Genomic DNA, 23,087 nt, shown 5'->3' with positions numbered 1-23,087 from the left:
CTTTACGAGCAGATTAGCACAGGAAAGCGCTGCAGAGCCTTCCGAGGGCTTAAAGCAATTCACACGCGTTATCTCAGAAACCCTAACACAATGGCCTTGTAATGTAGGCCAGTAGGCTCATCCCCGCAGTACAACTGGCAACCTGACACTAACAGATAGCAGGCTTGCATTAGCTCACCTTGCGAGTTCATGAGATGAGATTTGAACTGGGCAACCTCCTGGCTGACATCCCAATCTCTCCAAAACTATGCTGCACTAGGTGCCCCTTGCACCTTTGCAACCATCTAGGAACATGCAAAACCCACGGTCTCACCCCAAACCATGGGATCAAGTTTCTGGTACAGAAACATTTGAACCCTCCGGAATCTCGCTTCCAGTGTTAAGTGGACAAGTTTCCAGTCCTCGGGGGAATGAAAGTGCTAAATTCAACACCTGAAATAGCTCCTAGAGGTCCAGAGGCAAGATTTAAGGTAGGGCTTCCTCAGACTCTTCTAAAGTATCTATTGCTCAACAACGTCCCATGTGACTCCTGCTCCTCAAATATTCTAATCTAAAGGGAGAGCCTGGCAGAGAAGAAACAGCTTTGGGGTGGAGGTGGAGAAGAGTCCATGCGCACGCAGAGAAAGCAAATCTGAAGCCCGGACAGAGGCTGCTTTGAATCAAGGTGCGACTGAACTTTGTATCAGTTTTCAATAAATCACAACATTTGAGTTTCTGCACACAGGATTTGACAGGAAACCTAGAAGCCCCCATTTCCAGGCTTTTCACCAGCCTTCCCCAACCAGGTGCCCTCCAGATGTTTTGGGCAACTCCCAGGATTCCTGACCATTGGCCAAGCTGGCTGGGGCTGATGAGAATCGAAGTCCAAAACATCTGGAGGGTGCTAGGAGTGTGTGGGGCTGATGTTCATAACCGAGTCCCACTTTGCCCTTTTAAGGGTTGGGTCAAACTAATCTTCCCTCCTTCTTACAACGTCCTCCCTCCCTACTCCAAATTTTCTGGACTGGGGGGTGCTGAATGTCGGCCGGATGCAATTCTTAGGTCTTCAGCCGAGGACAATGTCAATCGATGATCATCCTTTAGCTAAGCAACGCCACTGAACAAGCGAAAATCGCAAAGGTGACTGAGCCTGAGATACCCTGTAATGTAAATGGAGTTGAGGAGCACGAACAAGCATAGAAGCAGCTGGGAAGCCATCAAGGCTCAGCAAGGGGGGGGGGGGGGAGAAAGCGCCACCCCCAAGATGCCCAGTTCTACGGACCACCCAAAGAGCTCTGTGATCTCACCCACACTTTCACACGCATCCATCCCCTTACCATAGGTGCTGAATTCTGTGGGGCTGGCTCCAGGGTAAAAGCTGGGGGCACCGGGCTGGACAGGATATTGCTGAGGCGGAACAACGTACGTGGAGCGGCCCTAGGTCAGAAAGAAAAGAACAAGTACAGAGGGTGAGCACCCAAACTTATGCCTGGAGGATGGAGAATCGCGTAAGCGGAGTAGAGTTGCAGTCATCGGTCTACCGGATCAAGCGGAGCAGAACTGGCAGGATTGGAATAGACAGAGAACAACGGACCACCCCTTGATAGCAGGGGCCACTCAGGTAAGGCCTTGCCTATCCCAGCAGGGCCTCCTAAAGCACAGGACACCTTCACGCTGCTGCTCTCAGAAGATTACATCAAGCCTTCCTAGAGAGCTTACTAGCTAAGAGAGGCTGTGTCCAATCCTGGCTTTTCTGTTTCCACCTTAACTGAGCCATGCAGCAATTCATTCAATTCACTCCTAGAATCATAGAATAACAGAGTTGGAAGGGGCCTACAAGGCCATCGAGTCCAACCCCCTGGAATCCACCCTAAAGCATCCCTGACAGATGGTTGTCCAGCTGCCTCTTGAAGGCCTCTAGTGTGCGAGGGCCCACCACCTCCCTAGGTAACTGGTTCCATTGTCATACTGCTCTAACAGTCAGGAAGTTTTTCCTGATGTCCAGCTGGAATCTGGCTTCCTTTAACTTGAGCCCGTTATTCCATGTCCTGCACTCTGGGAGGATCGAGAAGAGATCCTGGCCGGTGCCCTGTCTGCTGGGTTCATGGGAAAAGGCAGGCACAAAAGCCTCTCAGGACCATTTGCTCATGGGCTTTGTGCTTCCCTGTGGTTTCACCACAGCACCTTAAAATCAAGTCACAGGCTCATGGGTGGTATGTGCCTTTAATCTGCCACCTCTGGGTAGTGAGCTCCAGCAGCCATGTTTGCGCGCTATCATACAGCTTGGATATTTCATTCCACCCCAATCCCCTTATACTTGGGGGTCGGGGGGGGGGCAGAGACTCACAGCGACAAAAGTCCATGAAGCTGTGGTCTAACAACATGGTGGAAACTTCCTTTCAAGGCCAAGTTTGGAAGGCTTGCGCGTTTGGGATACCCTGCTTTAGGCATTAGACGAGGCCATTCGTAGGACGCCTTCCAAATCTAATGAAAAATGCTGGCAGGCAGCAAGGTTGTGAGCGACCATCGCCTGAGAGACTCAGCAGGGAGGCCCACACACAGGTATATGACCACGGAGCCCTCAAGATATATGGCCTTCCCCACCCACCCTTAGGACATTATGGGAGAAAGTGGCAGAGAGAAGGGATGCAAGCGTCCCAGAGGCATACAGAAGTTCTCACGGCAGGTGAAACCACAGAATGGGACACTTTGAGGAGGACAAGGAGGAGCAACTGCAGGACTCTCATAGAGTCATAGAATAGCAGAGTTGGAAGGGGCCTACAAGGCCATCAAGTCCAACCCCCTGCTCAATGCAGGAATCCACCCTAAAGCATCCCAGACAGATGGTTGTCCAGCTGCCTCTTGAAGGCCTCTAGTGTGGGAGAGCCCACAACCTCCCTAGGGAACTGATTCCATTGTCGTACTGCTCTAACAGTCAGGAAGTTTTTCCTGATGTCCAGCTGGAATCTGGCTTCCTTTAACTTGAGCCCGTTATTCCGTGTCCTGCACTCTGGGAGGATCGAGAAGAGATCCTGGCCCCCCTCTGTGTGACAACCTCTCAAGTATTTGAAGAGTGCTATCACGTCTCCCCTCAGTCTTCTCTTCTCCAGGCTAAACATGCCCAGTTCTTTCAGTCTCTCTTCATAGGGCTTTGTTTCCAGACCCCTGATCATCCTGGTTGCCCTCTTCTGAACACGCTCCAGCTTGTCTGCGTCCTTCTTGAATTGTCCTTCTTGACAATTAAGGAAGAGGAACAGAAGGGGGGACCCACAAAGGGTTGCCATCAGGAGTAAAGAAATCTTAAATTAACTGTACAAATACTTTAACCCATTAAATCTGTACACATTTTCATATAAAAGCACACAATGGCTACAATTCACTTTTGGGTGTTTCAGCAGGCGTCTGTGAGGTATTCCCCCCTTTCTTTTGGGGTCTATCTATAGCTCCTGAAAGGACCTATATATATATTTAAATATATAGACATTTTAAATCTGCTCCCTGATAAATTGGGGTGACTTTCTTAGCAGATTAAAGTGTTTTGAAGTTATTGAGTAAGCTTTGCAGCCCTAGCAGAGCTGACCTGCAACTAAGTGCCCTGGACCAGCAAACCCAAGGCCACCCCCATGTTCCACCACGATCGTGAAAGCCGACCAGGAACGCTCTCCTAAGTACACCAATACACGCATAGAATCAAATCTGCCAGAAGGCGCACACACACACACACACACAGGCGTTCTCAGTGGTCATCCCTCCAATGTGGGCGACTTGCCTGATGTGATTTCCTGAAATGGTGCAAAACATTAGGATGGACAAGGAGACAGGGGATAAAATAATTTGCATGCTGCTACCCACCCCATGCCCTGGGAATAAAGTGGCCTAAAAGTGCCATGAAATAAAGAGTCAGTCCACAAGTAGGGCTGTAAAAGCACTGGGGATATTTGGACTTGTTAAATCACTTCCGTCTATGCTTTTCGGATTGTCACCTGTCTTTCCTTCAGTCCTCCGCTCATTGAGGGAATCGGAATTTTTTGTGCCAGAATTTCCTTCTACTTCTGCTAGTCCCCCCAAAATTGTGGGGGTAGTCGTTTTGCAAATCCATGTTACTCTGAAAAAGTGAGTGTCTTGTGAAATCTGCAGCTTGGATTCATGGAAATCCAAAAAACATCTGAATCCCTTGCGGATTTGTCCGGCATCTCTTAAAAAGCCCAGGTGCAGTTTCATGTGCTCAGTCAGGGATGACACGCACGCATGACTGGGCCTGGGAGTCCCGGGGACCCCCCTCCCCACGTCCAGCCCCCGGACATGAGCGCAGAACCCCGCCAGCGCACTTGTGAGACTCCCGCCTTTACCCTTGCGTCAAAGGGCCTCTTAAGGGGGGGGGGAGTGCGCAATTTACAGAGGCTCCCAAAATTGCACAATTCCCCCCTTGCATCAATGGAGGCTACCAGGAAGGGGAAGAGCACAATTTCAGCGTGGGGGCAGACACCTGCCGAGCACTCACTGGGGCAAGGAGAGCCTCAGAAGAAATTTGAGGGGCAGGCACCTGCCCAGGCAAGCACAGGAGGCTTCGTTCACCTGTATGCTCAATAAGCAAGACATGGATCACATCAGGCATGCCAAACCTGGGCTGCTGTGGTTGCCAGCGTGTCATTTCTGACCAACGCATTCAACGCAAACGATAAGATGCCCCCGCCCCCCGCTATGCATATGAATGTTGCGTATTGCGTGAAACGTATCTCCGACATTGCCATTAGAAATGTCCTAATCCAATTTAGGATGCAGCAGAGGGTAACTGCTGTTTGAGAAGGGCATTTTGACAATATACCTTACGTCTCTAGATTCTGCCCATGGGGCAGTGGCCAGTGAAAGGCCTCCCCCATTATTTCTTTCGCTGCCTTAATTTTCTCTACCGTTAAGGGGCGGGGGGGGGGAAGGTTTTTGCAAAAATTTACGAGGAAAACTCACCAGTCTGAATTGGAGAAAATCTATTTTCTGTTCACATTTCATAAAAGGGCGACCTTCCTGGTTGCGGTGAACTTCACCTTTCAGTTTTTAAACTTTGAGCTAATTTCCCACCCACCCTGCTGGATGATAAATAAGCTTTATCGATTATGAATTGTTGTCCTCGAGGCATTTTTATGTATTTCTTCCCTCTCTCTATCTCTCTCTTTTGTTGTAACAATACAATTGTTCTGCATTTATCCATTCATTCCATTAACACGTTTATATGCTTAGGTTATCTTATTGACCTTTTGCTTGGAATAACTGTACCTTTCTTTTTCTGGTCTATTGACTGCAAATAAAGGATTGATTGATTGACATTTATCAGGAACGGCCGCATGCACGTGCAGAAGCAGTGTTACATATATATGTGCATTTATTTAACTAAACATGGCTACCTTCTGACAACCAAGGCAGCAGTGCCCACAGATAACCATAAGAACCACTGGAGCAAGGACTAGGCAAGCTATCTGTTAACAGATGCGAGGTTACAGTGAGGAAGGGTCGTAAGCCTACCCCCAAAAGGCTACCGGAGCCCCATCGCAAAGCAAGCTAGCAGCGGATTCCAGGCGACGTGGATCCCTTGGGGAAGTGCAACAAGCCCTCCGCGTCAGCCCTCCACGGAGAAGACCTCAGGACCCAATCTAGCCCTCACCTGTCCGGGGATGTAGTAGGCGCCTTGCGAAGCAGGGTAGGAGATCTGTGAGGGGATCATCATCACCTGGGAAGCAGCTGGATAAACATGAGTGGGTGGGCCAGGCCGAGCCGACGCGTTACTCTGCACCCGGGAAGCACTTGTCGGAGGCTGGGCCCTGCTCTGGTAGAAATGCTTCAAGAGAGAAAGGAGAGAGGGGCATGCTTAGTTAGCAAGGCCTGGCCTGAGAAATCCCAGAGGTACAGCTGCTTCCCCTTCGCCAGTCCCGCCGCCGCCGCGCCACCCCCACCAAGACTCGGGCGGCGGCTCTGCAAATGCCACCGTGTTCAGGAATCTGCCTGGGCTGAAAGCATAGAACAGGGCTGCTAGCAAATGCGACGCCTGGCAGCTCAGGCGGACTCCCTGCAAAACCAAGCAATGGTTTTGTGTTTGTTGGGTTTTGGGGTTGTTTTTTTTAAGAAGAAAGCCAGTGTCAAGCCCAGAAGAGGCCGCAGAGGAAAAGCCTGACATGTGGGCCGTTTCCGTACAACAGTACATGTCCTGCTCCAGCTTTCCAAGAGTAAAGATGTGGGGTCTCTGTGCTAAGATGACGGAGTTCCCGAAGATCTAATCCTCCAACGGCCCTGGACAGCAACTAGTTTACCTGGAGGGCCGCTCTGAGAGAAGCAAGAGAATGGTGGCAGCCTGGCACCTCAACCTCCACTTCGCAAGGGTGGCCAGATGGCAAATTCGGTGGCTGCAACTAAGCAGGTTGGAGGTGGCTCAAAGTCTTCTTCCCCAAATAAGTGATAGGGCTCTACAAAACCAACCCAAACCCAGAGGTGTAGCGAGGATACATAATGCAAGTCACCCAACCTGCCAATGGGGCGAACTGCCACTTTCTCCAAAACCCACAATTATAGCACTGTGGAGCACATCCGACAGGAACCAGCAACGCTAGGCAGGTCCAAGCTCAGGCGACCTTTCCTAAGGTTTACATGACTAGCCCAAGAAGCTGACCTTCAACCGAATCAGGGATTCTAGAGAGGTGCTGTGGCGTACAAACAGAGCGAGTCCCAGGATGCAACAGAACATCACGTGGAGCCGGAGGAATAAGCAAGAAACAGCCATGAATTCTGGAGCCTAAAGACCAAACGCTTTGCAAGGTTGTTGTTTGGTGTGTGTGTTTTTAAAAAAAGGATGATCCAGAGGCAGCCAGAGCTGGACAGAATTCTCTTGCCCCTTTCCAGAATGCGAAGGAAGACCATTATGGATCAGTGATTCGTGAGACTCCGGTTCCCAGATGTCTACGCAAAAAGGTGAGGAGATACTGAGCCAAAGGCTTGTGTATCCCCGAGGCCTGAAAAACCATTGTTTTAGCTGCACCACAAGCTACACACTGGAGCAGAACAGACACTAAGCAACTTACACTCGGGCTCTCCCTCTCCCAACCGGTTGAGTGTTATAGAAAAGGCATTACCTGAAGAGATCTGAATCCTCCCTGTTAGCAAGCACGCACGCACGCATACGCACACACAAGGAGAAAGGGGAGAGAGAGAGAGAGAGAGAAAGAGAGAGAGAGAGAGACAGCAGTTACCTATGACCAGACAAGTCAACAGGCCCAGAGGAACAGCCCAACACTGAGCAGGGAAGCAACAGCAGCCACATGAGAAGGAAGCTTGGTTTGGGGGGCGGGGGTGGAGGGGCGGAAAGGAGACAAGGTGATAAAGAAATGGGCTGGGACTTGTCCCCAAAAGATTGTCGTGTAAAACAACGCACTACCAGAGAATGATGTCAGAGAGGACAGCCAGCGGAACCTCAAGACAATGTTACTTGCCAAGGTTTTACACCAGTCCCCCGAGAGTTCGATTAAATTCCCACTGCCTGCGCAAGACTGCAGAAACAAGGGGGCTGTTGAACAGCTGGGCAGGCCAAAATGCGCAGCAGCGCAGACCAGAACGTGCAGCAGCGCTGATGCGCTGCTCTCAGCGTGGTGGGTCACAATCTGTGCCAGTCTGCCTAGTAGCATCTTCTGCATCAGCTTCCAAGGGTCCAGTCCTCACTTTTGGAGCGCTCCATTCCCGGGTTTCAACTCCATTCCCTCCCTTGCCTCCTCATGTCTCCTCTCCATTGGCTATAATCTCACCTGTGGTCTGATCTCCCCCGATATTTTCCACTTTGGGGAGGAGCCGGGAACACATTTTAATGTTTCCTGCTGTACCCAAATGGCAAAGACCATCTCACACATGTGTTCTGCACAGCACCTAGACACTGTAGGCTCTAGGAGAGAACCTAGCAATCAGAATTCATCTAGAGCACCTCCCAGAGAAGGAGGCAGCAACCAGCAGAAACAAATCCAGTGGTCAAGAAATGCCTTGAGAAGCACAGATATCATAATAAACGCCATCTTATAATAAATACTTCATTGGAGACATGGATCACACCTAAGAAAAATAAAACACCCTAACCTCTGGCATTCGTGTTGAATGAATTATTTAATTTGGATCACAACCTTGGGGGCTCTTTGATAAACGGAAAAGTCATGAACGTGATTGCTAGAAAGATTTATTAAAGCACAGTTTTATCATATGTGCTAAAGCAGATAAACCCTTTCTTCCCAGGACCTTCAAATTAGGCTTTGGGCTCACCCAAAAATATATTTATAGAATCATATCATAGAATAGCAGAGTTGGAAGGGGCCTACAAGGCCATCAAGTCCAACCCCCTGCTCAACATAGGAATCCACCCTTAAATGACTGCTTACTATGCTTAAAAAACAGAAACAATTAGGAGACTATTAAAAATGCTATCTAAAATTTATCGTAACCTTTCAAATCTTACTTGGACTGGCATAAATCATACATGATGAAATGGAGGATAAAGCTACAGATAGGAATACCAGATGATGCCTGACATATTTTATTCTCCAAAGCAGTTCTTCTACAGCCTGGTGCTCACCGGTTTATCTACAACCAGGTTTCCCATTTTCAATTGGTTTGGATATCAGAGATTTAAGATGACCATGCAATGGCACTGAATAAAATTTGTAATTTTATATATATATATATATATATATATATATATATATATATATAAAAAGTAACCAACGGTGTTAGATTGATTTCACCCATAGGGGTTTCACCGTTGTGTAGTCTCCTTCAACAACAGTAGCAGAAACACTGAAATGTTCATTTAATTTTTGAAAGTTTTTGTTTCGTTTTTTGCTGGACAACGTAAAAATGATTTTCCTTGCATGGGATCCAATACTATACGTTCTCATTGCCACAAGACTAGTATATGCAAAACACTGGAAAGTGATCTTTGCACCCGGAAAAAAACCTGATTGCTTAAGGAAATGATGGGATTTGTTTATTTTGAGCTTACAGCTTATCGAAGATCACCAATACAGTATGAAAACATGAGATCATTTTCAGTTCGACCGCACGTTATATAATTGCGGGATTACACGTTGTAAATAGTTACATGCAGTATCTGAATATCGGATTGTTTTTCTTTGTATATTATAGAGGATGGTTTGTGAATACTTGTTTTCATGTCTTCAGCAATAAACTGGGGTGGGGATGAGGGAGTCAAGAAAAGCCTTAACTTTCTTCTGCTAAGTGTTCCCGTGGCTAAGACGAGTCTCCACTGCTGGAACCACATCCCATTTCTGCAGGAAAGGAACATCTCCTGGCTGTTCCCCCCACCCATAACAAGCACGGTCCCAGCCTCGTGAACCTTGGGCAGGGCCTCAAGGACGGGAAGAAGCACTCATGTGGCAAGGAGTCCCAAAGGACCACGTGTGGGGACCGCCAAGAGCAAGGTCACCCTTGGTCCCTTCCAAGCATTGGCGGAAATGAGCTAGGATTGGGGATGTGTCCAAAGCAATTTGCACACACCACAGCCCGGTTCCAGCCCCAAACAGCTCATGCCGTTCAGGGGTGGGCCAAGCGGGAACGTCAAACAGACCTGATGAGGCAGAGAAATGGGGAATCCAAACGGCAAGGGGGCACGGCCACAGACGAGAGGCTGACCTGATGGTGGACTGCCCAGACGCCACCGTTTGCTGTAGCAAGGAGCGACTGAGCTTCTCGCCATGGGCGCCATTCACAACGCCCAGAGCTGCAACTACATCCCCGAAGGACCAGGTATTTAAAAAAACATGGCTCAAGTTCTCGCTAGGCCAGTGGACACGGAGCCATGGAGTGGAGCTGCACCACCCCTTGACCTTCCACCTGGGGCAGGACCCTACCAGACACTTTGCTCTGCAGTTCCTCACAGTACGGCACGTGCAAATGTCATGGAAAATGGCCACCATGTCTAAATGAACACAGCGGTGCAGTCGTGCAAGGAGCCATGGCAACCAGGGCTGGGGTGAGTGTAATAATAAATCAGTGGTTCCCAAAGTGGGTGGTACTGCCCCCTTGGGGGCGGTGGGATTGCATAGGGGGGTGTTAAGATGCAAGGGGGCAGCGGGGGGGCACTAAGAGGCAAGGGGGTGGCAGGGGGGCGCTCGAGGTGGTCTTTTCCGAGAAGGACCTCTCCAGAAGGTCTTAAAACCCAGGGACATTTTTATGGGAGAAGGTAGTTTGGTCCCAAGCCATATATGGGAAGAATCCACACATGTATTAATACTGTTTAAGAAGAGTCCTTTTAACGGTGAATTGAAGTGTTTCAAAAGCACCAAAACCCTAATGAAGAGACGTACCCTGCTTGGTGTGCTCCGCCACGCCGGCTGCAAAACAGAGGCGCTCGCTCTCTTTTCCCTCCCTCCCACGGCAAGCCTACAGCGTGTGCTTTGGATTTTGAATAAATATTAAATTAATTGTTACTGTTTTGAATTTTATTGTTATTATCTTCCTTAGTGGGTCGTTGAAAACCGCTATTCTGAATAATGGTTTTTATAGGGTAGGGTAGGGGGGCACTGGGCATGAGTTTGTGGAACCAAGGGGGCGGTGACCTGAAAAAGTTTGGGAGCCACTGTAATAAATCGTAACGGATTGTCTTCAAAAATTGAAAGGTAGCACGGAAGCATTCCACCCTTAGCACATACACCATCCTTCCCCAACCTGGTGCTCTCCAGATGTGCAGTGCATCACATCTGGAGGGCACCAGGATTAGGGAGGCTGATATATACAAAGTTTTCACATGTTCAAAGCACTTTGTTAACTCGGTAATACTGAAAACACTTCTGTGTTTTAGGCCAGTGTCATCAGCCAAAGGAAGCTGGTGCGAAGAGATGTCGGCTTGCTACGGTCACATACTGAGAGTATGGCAGAGGTAGGATTTGACCCACGGGCTTCCTCATTCACAGCTCAGTCTCTTATGCAGAGGCTCGATGGGGGTCTGATGTGGTTCAGAGGCTCCCTGCTGAAGACCCAGGCCTCCCGCACTTCCACAAGAAAGGTCTGTCTCAAGAATTGTTAGTCATGATCTGGTGATTGGCCACCAAGCTTGGAAAGCTTCTTATCCTGGCAATTCCGAGCCTAGCAAAAGAAGCACCATGGCAGACAGAGTACAAATCTCCTTGGTCACCATGTTTGGTGGTATTCAACAACAGGACACATGGATCTTGTCCTATCATTGAACCAACAAGGTACTGAATCCAACAGGGGAACATGAATTCACTCAGAATCCCAGCCAAGGCCTAAGTATATAAGGGGGTAAGTAAATTAAGGGTTCTACAAAGCATCTCCTGGGCAGATTTGTGCGGGGAGAGCAAGTAGCTGTATCGCATGGGAGGAGCATGCAACCTCTTTGGTCAAAGTTCTCACTAACGGAAGCTTGCAAGACCCAGTCTAAGGCAACCTTGTCTCTTTCCCCTTGCCTGCTGCCAGACCAATGGCTTAGCTGTCCCTCGGTGAGCACCCCGGTACAACAGAGACATGGAAGCTACCATAGCCAAAGGGATGCAGGGTGAGATAGACATTTTGAGGCAACAGAGAGGCTATATCCTTCCTGCAAGCGCCAGGAAGCTTGCTGGCAATGTGACGGTCACAGTGGGCCGGCCCAAGAATGAAGTCCACAGCCCCCGCAAAAGGCAACACACAGGAAGGCTAACAGGGGGTTGGGTGAGAATAAGCAGGCAGCTCCAAAATGGTTCTGAGAACAGCCCCCGGGAGGGACAGGCAGATCGCTTCGTGGGACGGATGGAGGAGGCACCGATTAGGGAAGCAACGTAGGCAGAAGAAGCGCCTCCCAAGCAAGAAATGCAGTAGCCGAGAAGCAGCCCATCCTGAGTCAGGCATCATGCAAGTCACAGAGGAAGGGGAGAGGGTGCTGTGTTACGGACACCGCAGGCAAACTGTCCTTACCCACACCTAGTCATCCGTTGCCCCGGACGATACGGCAGTTCTTGCATTGCTGCTGAGCATCTGTGCCATAAATTCGCCCCCCCCAAACACACACACCTCATCTTCGATTTTACTCTTTGATGAGATTCATTTCCTCCAAAGCTTAAGGAATTGGGCAGCAAGGTCCCCTTTAAAACACAGTTCTTGGCATTTCTGCAGCACTTCGGAATGTCAGAAATGCCTCCCCTATATTTATCTCATTGCGCTCCTTACAACTCCTCTGTCAGTTGTAAGGGTATTATTATCCTCCTATTGAGGGTGGGGAGCTGAGAGGGAAGCCTGCCTGAGGTCAGCTGGCAAGTTCGTAGCAGGTACCAGATCTGAACCAGGGACTTTTTAGCAACTGTGCCGCATCCGCTACCCTCTTTGTAGGCCAGACCAAGCGATCAATAGCCAATAATAATAATAATAATAATAATAATAATAATAATATACCCCTTGAGCCAGTTTCCCTGCAGGGTCCGAGCAAAGCCCCCATGTGGCTGCACCCCCACCAAAAAGGATTGCATACAGCATGCAGTGAGGGGAATGGGGAAGGGTTAGTACCTGCTGATGTAAAGCACGAGGCCCTGCTGGAAACTAAGATAGGAAAGAGCGAGGGGAGAGGAGACAAGAGCAGAGCGTCACTGACAGTTACAGGCATCTCCCCACCCCACCCCACACGCCTCACTCCCCAACGTGGCCTGGCTGCCCTCGGCGGCCCCCCTCAGGACACGAAGCGAGGGCGGGGCGATTCCCACCACGCCTCCGCCTTCCTGGCTGGCTCCACGGTGCTCATGCAAACCAACGTCCCCACCCGGCACGCGCTGCAGAGGCATTCCTGAGTCAGCGGCGCCTGCAGACCGAGTCAGCCTGCAGGGCTCCGTGCGCCCAGCAAGCCCTGAGCCACGAGCAACACGGAAGAACCTGTTCGGCAGCACAGCAGAGAACGGGATCCTGCCACCAGAGAGAGTCTTTGTGGCCCAAGCAGCCGCCGCCACTGCCGCCGCCGCCACTACCACCCCCTTACCTGTCGAGGCTGGGAAGGCGTATTCATTTGGGTAGCTTGCGCTGGGTTAAAAACCACAGGTGCCGTCTGGCCAGGAGGAAATGCTGACTGCTACGAAGGGAGGAAGAAGAGGAGCAGGTTAGCAGCTGCAGGAGCTGCCCCCAACCCCCAACCCCCGTCTAGGCAGCACACGAGCAGCAGGGAGCGTTCAGGTGAGCAAGACGCACGCTGCGACCCTAAGCCGAGGTTCACCAAGGGGATAAAAATGGCTGCCCAGTTAATGGGCTGTTAGATCAAGCCACAAGCAGAAGGCAAGTGAGCCGCCCAAAGATGCATTTGGAGCCGCTCGCGCCGAAGAGGGGCTCCCTCCCAAACCACCAGCGGAAGAGAAGAGCAGCGGAAGGAGCCCGTTGAGTGGGAAAGAACAGTGGTCCCCCCCCACACCTTTAAATATCACAGGACAGAGGGACAAGACGGCCTGGGAGGGTGAATCCTTACCTGTGGAAGTCCAGGAGAAGGGGAGGGGTGTGGGGCTGATGGGGTTCCTCCTGAGGGCTGTGGAGTTTTGTTCATTTCACGTGGTGCTGCATAAGGATCCCCTTGCTATCTGTTGAGGTGGAGAAAGAGAGCGACATCATCACACTGAACACAGAAGGAATCAGACGCGACTAAAGGCTCAGGAGCGAGCTTTCACTGGGACAAGGTTGAAGGCAAAACTGCACCCCACAGCAGATGGGAAGGGTATGTGAGAGCAGCCCAAAAAACAAGGACGGACCGACGTCTGGGTCTCATCGGAGGAAGCGTGGAATGGCCTGGGCACGCAAGAGATGGCTCTCACGTCACCACATGCATGAGACCAGTGTGCGGAACAGAACAGCAGCACCTATAGCCAAAATTCAGGTGAGCGCTGTAAGGAGTGCTGCCAATTAAGAGCACCATCCAGCCACCGGCCTCTTTCAGTACCAAGATACAGTTGCCCACCACACTTCCTTGGGTCATATTCCACCCCAAGAGGCTCTCTATTTTTACAGTGCTGCCCGCAGTAGAGTATCCTGGGCTCCGGTAGCCCCACAAATTGTGGGAGGTTGATTTCGGTACATGTAGAGAAATGGCACTCAAAAAGTTCTGAAAGTTAATGCCAGGACAGCCTGCATTCCGAATATCTATACTGTATGGAATCAAACACAGAATTTGGCCTCCTGGGAACCTGCTTGCACTTCCATTAAAAAAAAAGGAAAGGAGAAAAAAGACCATGTTTCTAGCCAGCATGCTTGCAGTACCTAAAATTAAGGAAGGAGGGGAGATGTCTGAACTCTGGTTCATACTGATCATTCCCAGAGGCATCATCTAGACCACATTCATTTGATGGCAATGCGCCCCCCCCCCCCCTCGTCCCCATCCCCACACTTTTCCTCTATGTCTCCTGCTTTTAAGGCCTTGGGTGCAACATCTTGTCAGCTTGCAACCAACCCTAGTTCATATTTCCTCCAAAAAAGCTTGAATGAAGAGTTGCTGAGCTAAGCACCAAGGCACTGGCTGAAAGAGGATGTCCAGCAGCGATGCTTGATCCCACTCAGGCAAAACAGCACTAGAAATGGAAGGATTCACTCCCACATCGAAACCTACCAGACACCGAGCAAAGCGGCACTCTCACGGACACGCAGTGGAAGCAAAACGACTTTGGGCCAGAGCCGTGCCAGAGTCCATCTCTCCTGGCAAGACGAAGGATGGACCATCCTTCGTCCAAGGCCTTGAGTTTCTCAGATACGACCCACTGAGTCACCCAGTCTGCTTTACTGATCTGCACGGGGTAGGACTGGACGTGGCCGCAACAGCCTCCACCGCTCACGTCCTGTGGGCCCAGTAACAACCCGTTCTGAAAACCACCAACTCAAGCTGCCGTGTCTAAACGGATCCCGACATCAGGCCGTACACTGCTGGGAAGACCATTCCCTTTCACAGTATTGGGTTTTTCTCCAGCACATTCCGGTGCACAGCGTCTCACGCAAGCAAGATGACTTGTCCAAATGCAATTCATGGCCGGCCAGAGACTTCAACCGCAGCCGGCTCCATCTGCAAACTAAACACATGAACCCACTGCACCACCATGACCCCCCATTACACCCCACAGCACAACCTCCCTGCATGCTTGGGACACTGAATGAGGCTGCAGCTAGAACAAACAGGAGCCCCTCGCCTGTTCGTACAGAGGAAGGGTTCCGTCTCTTCTCCCTGCTGTGCTCCCCAGTCCAACAGGCCGGATCAACAAGCTCTGACCCAAACACACACCCAGGCACGTATTCTAAGGTACAAGAACCAAATTCTCCCAGGTGGGATTAAGGAGGAAACAAAAGCAACTGACTCCTACAGAATACAGGGCATGTCCACTCCACCTCCTGACAAGTTTTGTCAGGAGACCACATCACGCCAGTCCTCTTGCAGCTTCATTAGCTGCCAGTCCAGGTCCGGGCCCGATTCAAAGTGCTGGTATTAACATTTAAAGCCCTAAATGGCTTGGGGCCAGGCTATCTGAAGGAACACCTCCTCCCATATGTACCTGCCCGGACCCTAAGGTCATCCTCAGGGGTCCTTCTCCGTGAGCCCCTGCCAAAGGAAGTGAGGCAGGTGGCTACCAGGAGGAGGGGCTTCTCTGCTGTGGCCCCCCGGCTGTGGAATGAGCTCCCTAAGGAGGTTCGCTTGGCACCTACATTATATGCTTTTAGACGCCAGGTGAAGACCTTTTTATTCGCCCAGCATTTTAACAGTCTATAAATACATTTTAACTTGGTGCTTTAAATTTGAAATTTTGCATTGCTGCTGTTTTTATCTGGTTGAGCTTTTATATTGTATTTTATATTATGGTTTTATACTGTTGTTTTATACTTTGAATGTTTTTAATTTTTGTGAACTGCCCAGAGAGCTCCGGCTATTGGGCGGTATAGAAATGTAATAAATAAATAAATGAGTTTTGCTCTACCGACTGCTCTCTTAGGGAATGGGGGGGGGGGCAATTAGAAGCCTCCTGAATCTCTGCAGGCTGAAGGGCAAGTGCACACAAGTGTGCAAACACACACACACACAAAGTCAAGGTGCAAAGGCCAGACTCCCGCCAGGAGTTCAGGCAGTAAACAGCAATACAGCCATCCTGTGGAATCTCCTGGGACCGGAAGCCTTTGGGTCTGCACAGGGCCTAAAGCCCTCAGCAGCACAAAATGAGGTACAGCCAGGGCGAGGGTGGGTGGAGGTGTCGCCAAGGCAGTGCAGCCAGGAGAGAGGTCCCTCTTCAGTCCCTCTACTCAAACAGACCTAGAGCCCTGCTGTAACCTGACCCTTGGGCTGCTGCAGTCAGCATTTCAGGCTACAAAGACTTGTGGGGGAGAGAAGGAAGCATACGCAATGCAAAAAGGGACGGGGGGGGGGGAACCCACCCAGGACAGGCTTCTGCAGGGCTCCAATTCAGCCCACAACACAGCCGAGCAAGTTCTTGGCTGGGTGGGCCCTACTAAGGACACCTGAGCTCCAATTCAGCCAGGATTTCGATCCTGCAGATTTCACAGAGCGCTGGCAATAAAGCTGAAGCGTACGTGGGGTGAGGGTGGGAAAAGGATGAGGGTGGCGCAATCTCTTCGCTGCTTCTGGGGTTACAGTTACCAGCCCTCAGAAAAGGGCTTTCCTTTCTCCCTGGTCTTCCCAGCTATTACTAGTTTGGAATGCCATTATTTTAATAGAGTCTGCCTTGGGTGGGTGGGTGGGTGGGTGCTCATTCAGAGGCCGGGGAGGTTCCAGGGCCACAACTGCACAGCATGAAACAAGACTGTCATTCCTCCCCCCCCCCCCCCACAGCCAGCCACAGTGCGGTACAGCATCATGCACAAGCACACAGGGAGGGGGCACACTGCAGACCTTCTCATGGAAAGCCACTCCACGCAGCGCGATGACCTATCACGGGACACCGCCCCAAAAGGCCCTCAATTTCCAGACGTGGGAACAGAAACCATCCCTCCCCGCAACCCCATAAATCACAAGATAGCCCTTCTTAGAAAACGGATATGCCAAAGAGCTGGGAGGAACCCGGCCATTGCCTCAGGGGAGGCCCGTGAACACCTGAATTGGCCCGACACCCCTAAAGAGCCAGCGTGAAGTTGTGAAGAACACAGCCAGTGGTGCCCCAAGGTCTGGGGAGAGGTAATTCTGGGTGAAAGTCATTCTCCCCCGTCAGCACACACAGACACACAACCCTCCGCTCCAAGTAGGCTTGGTGAAGCTCTCTGCCAAGGACTCCTCCCTCCCAAGGCCAAGACATTCCCTGAGCGCAGGCCCAGCCCCAACAACATTCAACTACGAAGAAAAAGATTGGGAACACAATCTACACCCCCCCATCTCTCCCTCTCTCTCTTGCACACACACTCACACAGGCACACCACCACCCCAAATCCATGACAATGCTAAACCGAGCCTTGTCGTGGCCTCCATGTGGAAGTACCCCCCCCGCACCCCCTCTCCAGCCCAAACACCCAACTCAAAGCATGCACAGAAAAGACCCAGCCGGTGGAGATGGGAAATACTCACCCCTAAGTAGGAAAAACCCCGGGCCGGTTTCGTAAGCAGCGGAGACTTTTCATCTGCCAGACTTTGAGAAAATGATGGGGTGGGGGGTGGGGAGAGACTATCAGCCTGCAAACCTGCTGGTGCGCGGCGGGGAGGGTCGGGCTCGCCAAACATGGGCAAGGCAGGGGACAGCCCCCCACCCCCACCCGGGGAAGGCCAGGAACATGAGTGCCGGGAGCTGTCGGCGGTGTCAGATCGCAGAGTCTGCTGCAGTGCAGAGACACCGAGACAGAGAGAGGAGAGAGAGGAGAGAGAGAGGCAGGCTGTGGAGAACCAGGGAGCACCCAAAACCCCACCCACAGTCACAGCCATTCGGCCCCAGCACTGCCCAAACCAGTCGAGAGAAAATCCCACGCCTACACGCCTGAGTCACTCGCATTGCACAGGCAGGAGGAGGAGGAGGAGGGAAGAAGGCAGGCAGGCAGGCATGCTCCTGGCCCAACCCAGCACAGCCGCTCCCTCCTGACAGGGCCAAGCAACCAGACACCCACCTGCACGACTCAGGCAGGCACCAGGCAGATGGCAAAAGGCAGCCTGGATACTGCGCCACTTCAGGGCGCCGACACCCACGGGAGGCCTTCCTGCGCTGAGGAGCGCGCCCTGCTTCACCCTGGGAGCAGAGGGGGGCTTCACACCCCCACCGCACCGCCTTGAAAAGCAGCAAGGACAACCATGCCTGGAAGGGAGGGGGCAGCAGAGGTGTCAGGATTGGACTCAAGGGGGAGAGAAGTCAACGCAGTTAAGTCAACTTGGGAAGTAGAAGACCAAGTGTCATGGGGGGGGGGGGTCAAGCAAGGAGACAAAGTTCAACAACAGACCGCTACAGTGATGCAGGATCATGTCTTGGCACATCAAGGGGACAGAATTGGAGCAATTGAGATCAAATCCCACCGTAACTACAAACACGGTGGCCGTAGGCAAAAAGTCATTCTCGGCCTCAGTTTTCCTATCTGTAAATTGGGGAGAAGCACGATCGATCCACGCCCTGTTTGCACAACAGAAGACTATAATGCACTCTGTAATAATGCAACAACCGGCAGCCGTTGTCTCTCAATGCTTCTCTGGAGAAAGCGCATCCCGCCAACAGACGGTTCCTCACAGCCTAGCAGGCTTCATGGACCAAGCATATGCAGAGTGAAGCCCTCCCGTTCCTGCTTACAGTTCAAGAAAGGACAGGCCCCTGCTATGCCCCCTTAGAGGAGGATTTTACAGAAGCGGAGGGGTTCAAAGGCAGAAGAAAGTGGAGGCGGACACCCGCGAGCTCAGCTAATACAACTCGGGGGCACTACAAGGCAGAAGCTAAAGGAATTTAGTGACCGCAACCTCACCCATACGTCTCCCCACCCCCTCGCCAAAGAGAATCCCACAAAGGCATGCTACAGTATCATCACCGCTTTGCAAAGAAGGAAAACAGCCACGCAGCTAGGAGACCCTCAGCGTTTACCACTCTTGTACTCAAGGGTACATCTGAAGCACAAGTAGGCCTGAAGCCTCCCAGGGCAGAAATCAGGAGAGGCAATTCCCAGGGGTCACGGAAGTGGGTTGCCATGGCACTGGGCAATCAGCGTTTGGAGCAATCCGGCAAAGGAGTGTTGGGAGGGAACCGCCGGTACTTGGGTCATGACCAGGCCTAAAGAGTGATTACACCGGGTTAAAGAGACTACAAGCCGCATTTCCACGCTGAGATTGCTGCAGAAAAGCGGAAAATAAATCCCTGCCCAGAGACAGAGCCTATCTAAGGGGACTGGGGCAAAGAACTCATTTGCTAGTCTAACCCCAAACGCTCTTAGCTTGGATACAGAAGACCCGCGGACACCCCGAGACAGGGAAAACCACTAACAAGAGTCATCACTGCAGTCCCTTCACAGGAGGGGTCCGTTCATGGCGTGCAAAAGATGCTTTCCCCACCCCCCCAAGTAAGAATAGGGTGAGGCTACATCACAATGGCCTGCTTTAGGCCCAAACCCCACCCAGAATGCACGACACAACAGCACGACATTGATGTGGGCAGAACTACAGCTCAAGCCACAATTTTGCAGCTGTGACAGCAAGGCTATTTTTTTCCAGTGGCCACTCATAATGATCAGAAGGTGCTTCTTTCTTCGGCTCCGTTGTTTAGGCCAGTGTCTCTCAAAACTGGGTTGGGAAGAACAGTGCCAGGCAGAATTGTTCACAGGCGCATAAAAGTGGAGGCCGCAAGGCCATTTGGTCACTGCAAAAGGGAGGAATGGGGCCACGGGTCTCTGGCTAGGACATCTCAGTCCCCTCCAGATAGCTCACGGTTGCAAACGGGAGCAAGGCAAGAAGCTCAGGACAGGGAGGGGAAGAGGTGAAATATCAAGTAAAAGCGTTGATTAGTAAAATCACCATTTCATCACGTTTGAGAAACAGGGCAGGGCGCTCCACTCCCATCACTAAGTGTAACCACTGAATTATTAACTCTGTTCCACAAAGGGCACTGCAGTCAAGGGGGTACCCACAACTTCATTTTAAGGCAATTGTTCCTGCTGAATGCCAGCAGTCCTCTATTTAGCAGGGGGCTGGACTAGATGGCCTTACAGGCCCCTTCCAACTCTACTACACTACTCAGCCTCCACAAAAGGGTCCCCACTGTGCCATCTCTGGAGGGAAGGGGTGCTACTCCCCAACAACTGTGTCCCACAATAGTGAAGCAACAGCCACCTGACGGCCGTCAGATTCACACGCACCCAAGACTTGAGCCATTCAAGGTCTGTCGGCATAATATTGATTAGCCCAGCCAGCACCTTTAAACTAACTCCTCGAAGGTTAAAAGACTGAGATAGCAGAGAGCTGGAGACTTAAACTTCAGCCACAAGGCAGCTACTGGGTTTGATCAGGCTGTTCTGCCCAAGGCCCCACCCTGGCACTTTAGGGTTTATATACATCAAGCAGGAAATGATGGGTGTGAATCTAACCTATTCAGCTAATTGTTATTCTAACCTCTTCACCACTTCAACTGCTCTTTACCTAGAAAATGAAAGGGAAGAGAAAGAAAGAAAGAAAGAAAGAAAGAAAGAAAGAAAGAAAGAGAGAGAGAGAGAGAGAGAGAGAGAGAGAAGAACCAGTCAAAGTGTCTAGTTCCTGCAGTCCCTAAAAGTTTCATTCTGCCCCAACATATGTGAAAAGTGTTTACTCAATTTTGTTCAGAGCCAGTTTCTAGAACTTTGTTTTTTCTTCAAGCCCTAAAAGGGGGTGGGGGTGGGAGGTTGGGCTTGAAACCTTGCTCACAGATTCGACTGCCTTTGAAGAGTGTTCGGAAACTCTAGCTGGTTCAAAGAGCTGCAGCCAGATTGTTGACGGGGGCTGGTTACAGGGAGCACACAACTCCCCTGTTAAAACAGCTCCACTGGCTTCCAGTCTGTTTCCGGGCACAATTCAAAGTGCTGGTTATGACCTATAAAGCCCTATATGGTTCGGGTCCAGGTTATTTGAAAGAACGTATTCTCCCTTATGAGCCTGCCCGTGCTTTGAGATCTTCTGGAGAGGCCCTTCTTTCAGTCCCACCTTCTTCAGAGGCACGCTTGGTGGGATCATGGGAGAGGGCCTTCTCGGTGGCTGCTCCGGTGCTCTGGAACTCTCTTCCCGGGGAAGCTAGGCTGGCTCCCTCCTTGATGGGCTTTTGGAAGCAGGCTAAAAAAAATTTGTTCCAGCAGGCCTTTGGAGAATAATCTGGCCCTCCATCTATGTTAATGTCTTATAATTTTGTTGTGTATTTAAAATGTTTATGGTTTTGTTCCCCCCCCATGTATATTTTAAACTTTGTAAGGCCGCCTTGAGGCCCAGCATTGGGCAAAAGGCGGGATACTAATACTAATACTAATACTAATAATAATAATAATAATAATGGTCATTCAACCAATCTCCTCTGTTTATCCCTTGTCTGAATCCTGGACAGCCCACCCAGTTAAGACCAGAACACCGCTCTCCAGTCTTCATATGCTGACCCCTCGCCTACAAGAGCTGATGCAGCAGAGGCCCCCAGGTTCAAATCCCACCTCTGCCATGAACTCATTAGGTTTAGAAAAGCCAGCTTCTCTTGGCCTCCTCTCTCCAATGTGCAACACAGGGATAAATAAACGCCTTCCTTACAAACCCAGTTTGCAGTTCAAGGCCAGCTCATCATGGGTTATTTAACCACAATGAGACGTGCCACAGCTGTTTTAATTGCAAACCCTCCCCATCGGAGTGGCACCCAGTCATCATGGGCTATTTGAGGGTTAAACCACAATTTGCAGTAGGGGTTAAGCGAGGGTTGTTTAACCCTCGAATAAACCACAATGACCAGGTTTGGATGACATGGCACAACACAATCAAAATGGCAGCCACACACACACACGACAGATCATCCTGGATTATATAACCCACAATGAGCTGGAAGTATTGTGTGAACTGACCCATAGGGTTGCTGTGGAGATTACTTAGATACTACATGCCACTTTCAACATTCCAATGCATTAAAATGACTGCTATTATTAATTATTAGATCCCCTCCTCCCATGGGAGCTATTTCCTAAAAATTCTCAGCAAGATGCAGTTGCCACCCCCCAGCAGAAATGGCAAGCAAGCCAACACCCACAGGTGGGGACAGGAGATGTAAAATCAATAATTTTTAAGATGTATTGATTCCTGTACTAATGTTGCTCCCCTAAAAGGCCATCGAGTCCAATAATATATTATTATTATTATTATTATTATTATTATTATTATTATTATTATTATTATTACCCCTGGGATGCCAACCTGTTTTCCAGAGGGAGGGTTTTATGATGATGCAAGCTATTTTGGACAGGGACTGCAGCTACTCTCCACAGGCAAACAAAGCCAATGTCCACCCTGGCCTAAGGCTGGCTTGGACACACCCAATCTTGCCAGGCTATTATTATTATCATCATCATCATCATCATCATCATCATCTATATACCACCCCACAGCAGAAGCTCTCTGGGTGGTTTACAAAGATTAAAACACGTAACATTAAAAACAAATATACAAAATTTAAAACCATAAAAAGCATTTTAAAAAAAAACAGATTACATACAATATCTATCTATTCTGGGTCAGTTAAAAACTCAACATATGCTGTTAAATGCCTGGGAGAAGAGAAAAGTTTTGACCTGGCGACGAAAAGATAATAATGTTGGCGCCAGGCAAGCCTCATCAGAGAGATCTTTCCATAATTTTTTTTTGGGGGGGGGGGGGGGGGAACCACTGAAAAGGCCCTCTCCCTTGTTGCCATCCTCTGAGCTTCCCTCAGAGTAGGCACCCGGAGGAGGACCTTAGATGTTGAGCGTAGTGTACAGGTAGGTTCATCGAATCATAGAATAGTAGAGTTGGAAGGGGCCTAAAAGGCCATCGAGTCCAACCGCCTGCTCAATGCAGGAATCCACCCTAAAGCATCCCTGACAGATGCTTGTCCAGCTGCCTCTTGAAGGCCTCTAGTGTGAGAGAGCCCACGACCTCCCTAGGGAACTGGTTCCATTGTCGTACCGCTCTAACAGTCAGG

The 23,087-nt window shown here is 50.4% G+C and overlaps 1 protein-coding gene across 8 annotated transcripts in view; it reads right to left on the bottom strand.

The window, feature by feature from the left end:
• The window catches only part of EIF4G1 (eukaryotic translation initiation factor 4 gamma 1), a 97,650-nt gene that overhangs the window by 60,743 nt on the left and 13,820 nt on the right, over nucleotides 1–23,087 (bottom strand). For 4 of the 8 annotated variants that reach the window (XM_063131861.1, XM_063131862.1, XM_063131865.1 and 1 more), the window contains 4 exons: nucleotides 13,454–13,562; nucleotides 12,977–13,066; nucleotides 5,636–5,809; nucleotides 1,317–1,416 (listed from right to left, as the gene is read on the bottom strand). In XM_063131861.1, coding sequence (XP_062987931.1) covers nucleotides 1,317–1,416; nucleotides 5,636–5,809; nucleotides 12,977–13,066; nucleotides 13,454–13,528 — 439 coding nt within the window. In that variant the 5' untranslated portion in view covers nucleotides 13,529–13,562. Of the gene's footprint in view, nucleotides 1–1,316; nucleotides 1,417–5,635; nucleotides 5,810–12,976; nucleotides 13,067–13,453; nucleotides 13,563–17,524; nucleotides 17,810–23,087 lie in introns of those variants that run through there. The other 4 variants (XM_063131866.1, XM_063131859.1, XM_063131863.1 and 1 more) reach the window with 3 other exon arrangements.

This window comes from Elgaria multicarinata, chromosome 8 (assembly GCF_023053635.1).
Source record: "Elgaria multicarinata webbii isolate HBS135686 ecotype San Diego chromosome 8, rElgMul1.1.pri, whole genome shotgun sequence".
In the NCBI taxonomy this organism is placed as follows: Eukaryota; Metazoa; Chordata; class Lepidosauria; order Squamata; family Anguidae; genus Elgaria; species Elgaria multicarinata.
The sequence above is the reverse complement of the archived record's forward strand: the minus strand, read 5'-3'. Positions and strand labels throughout refer to the sequence as shown.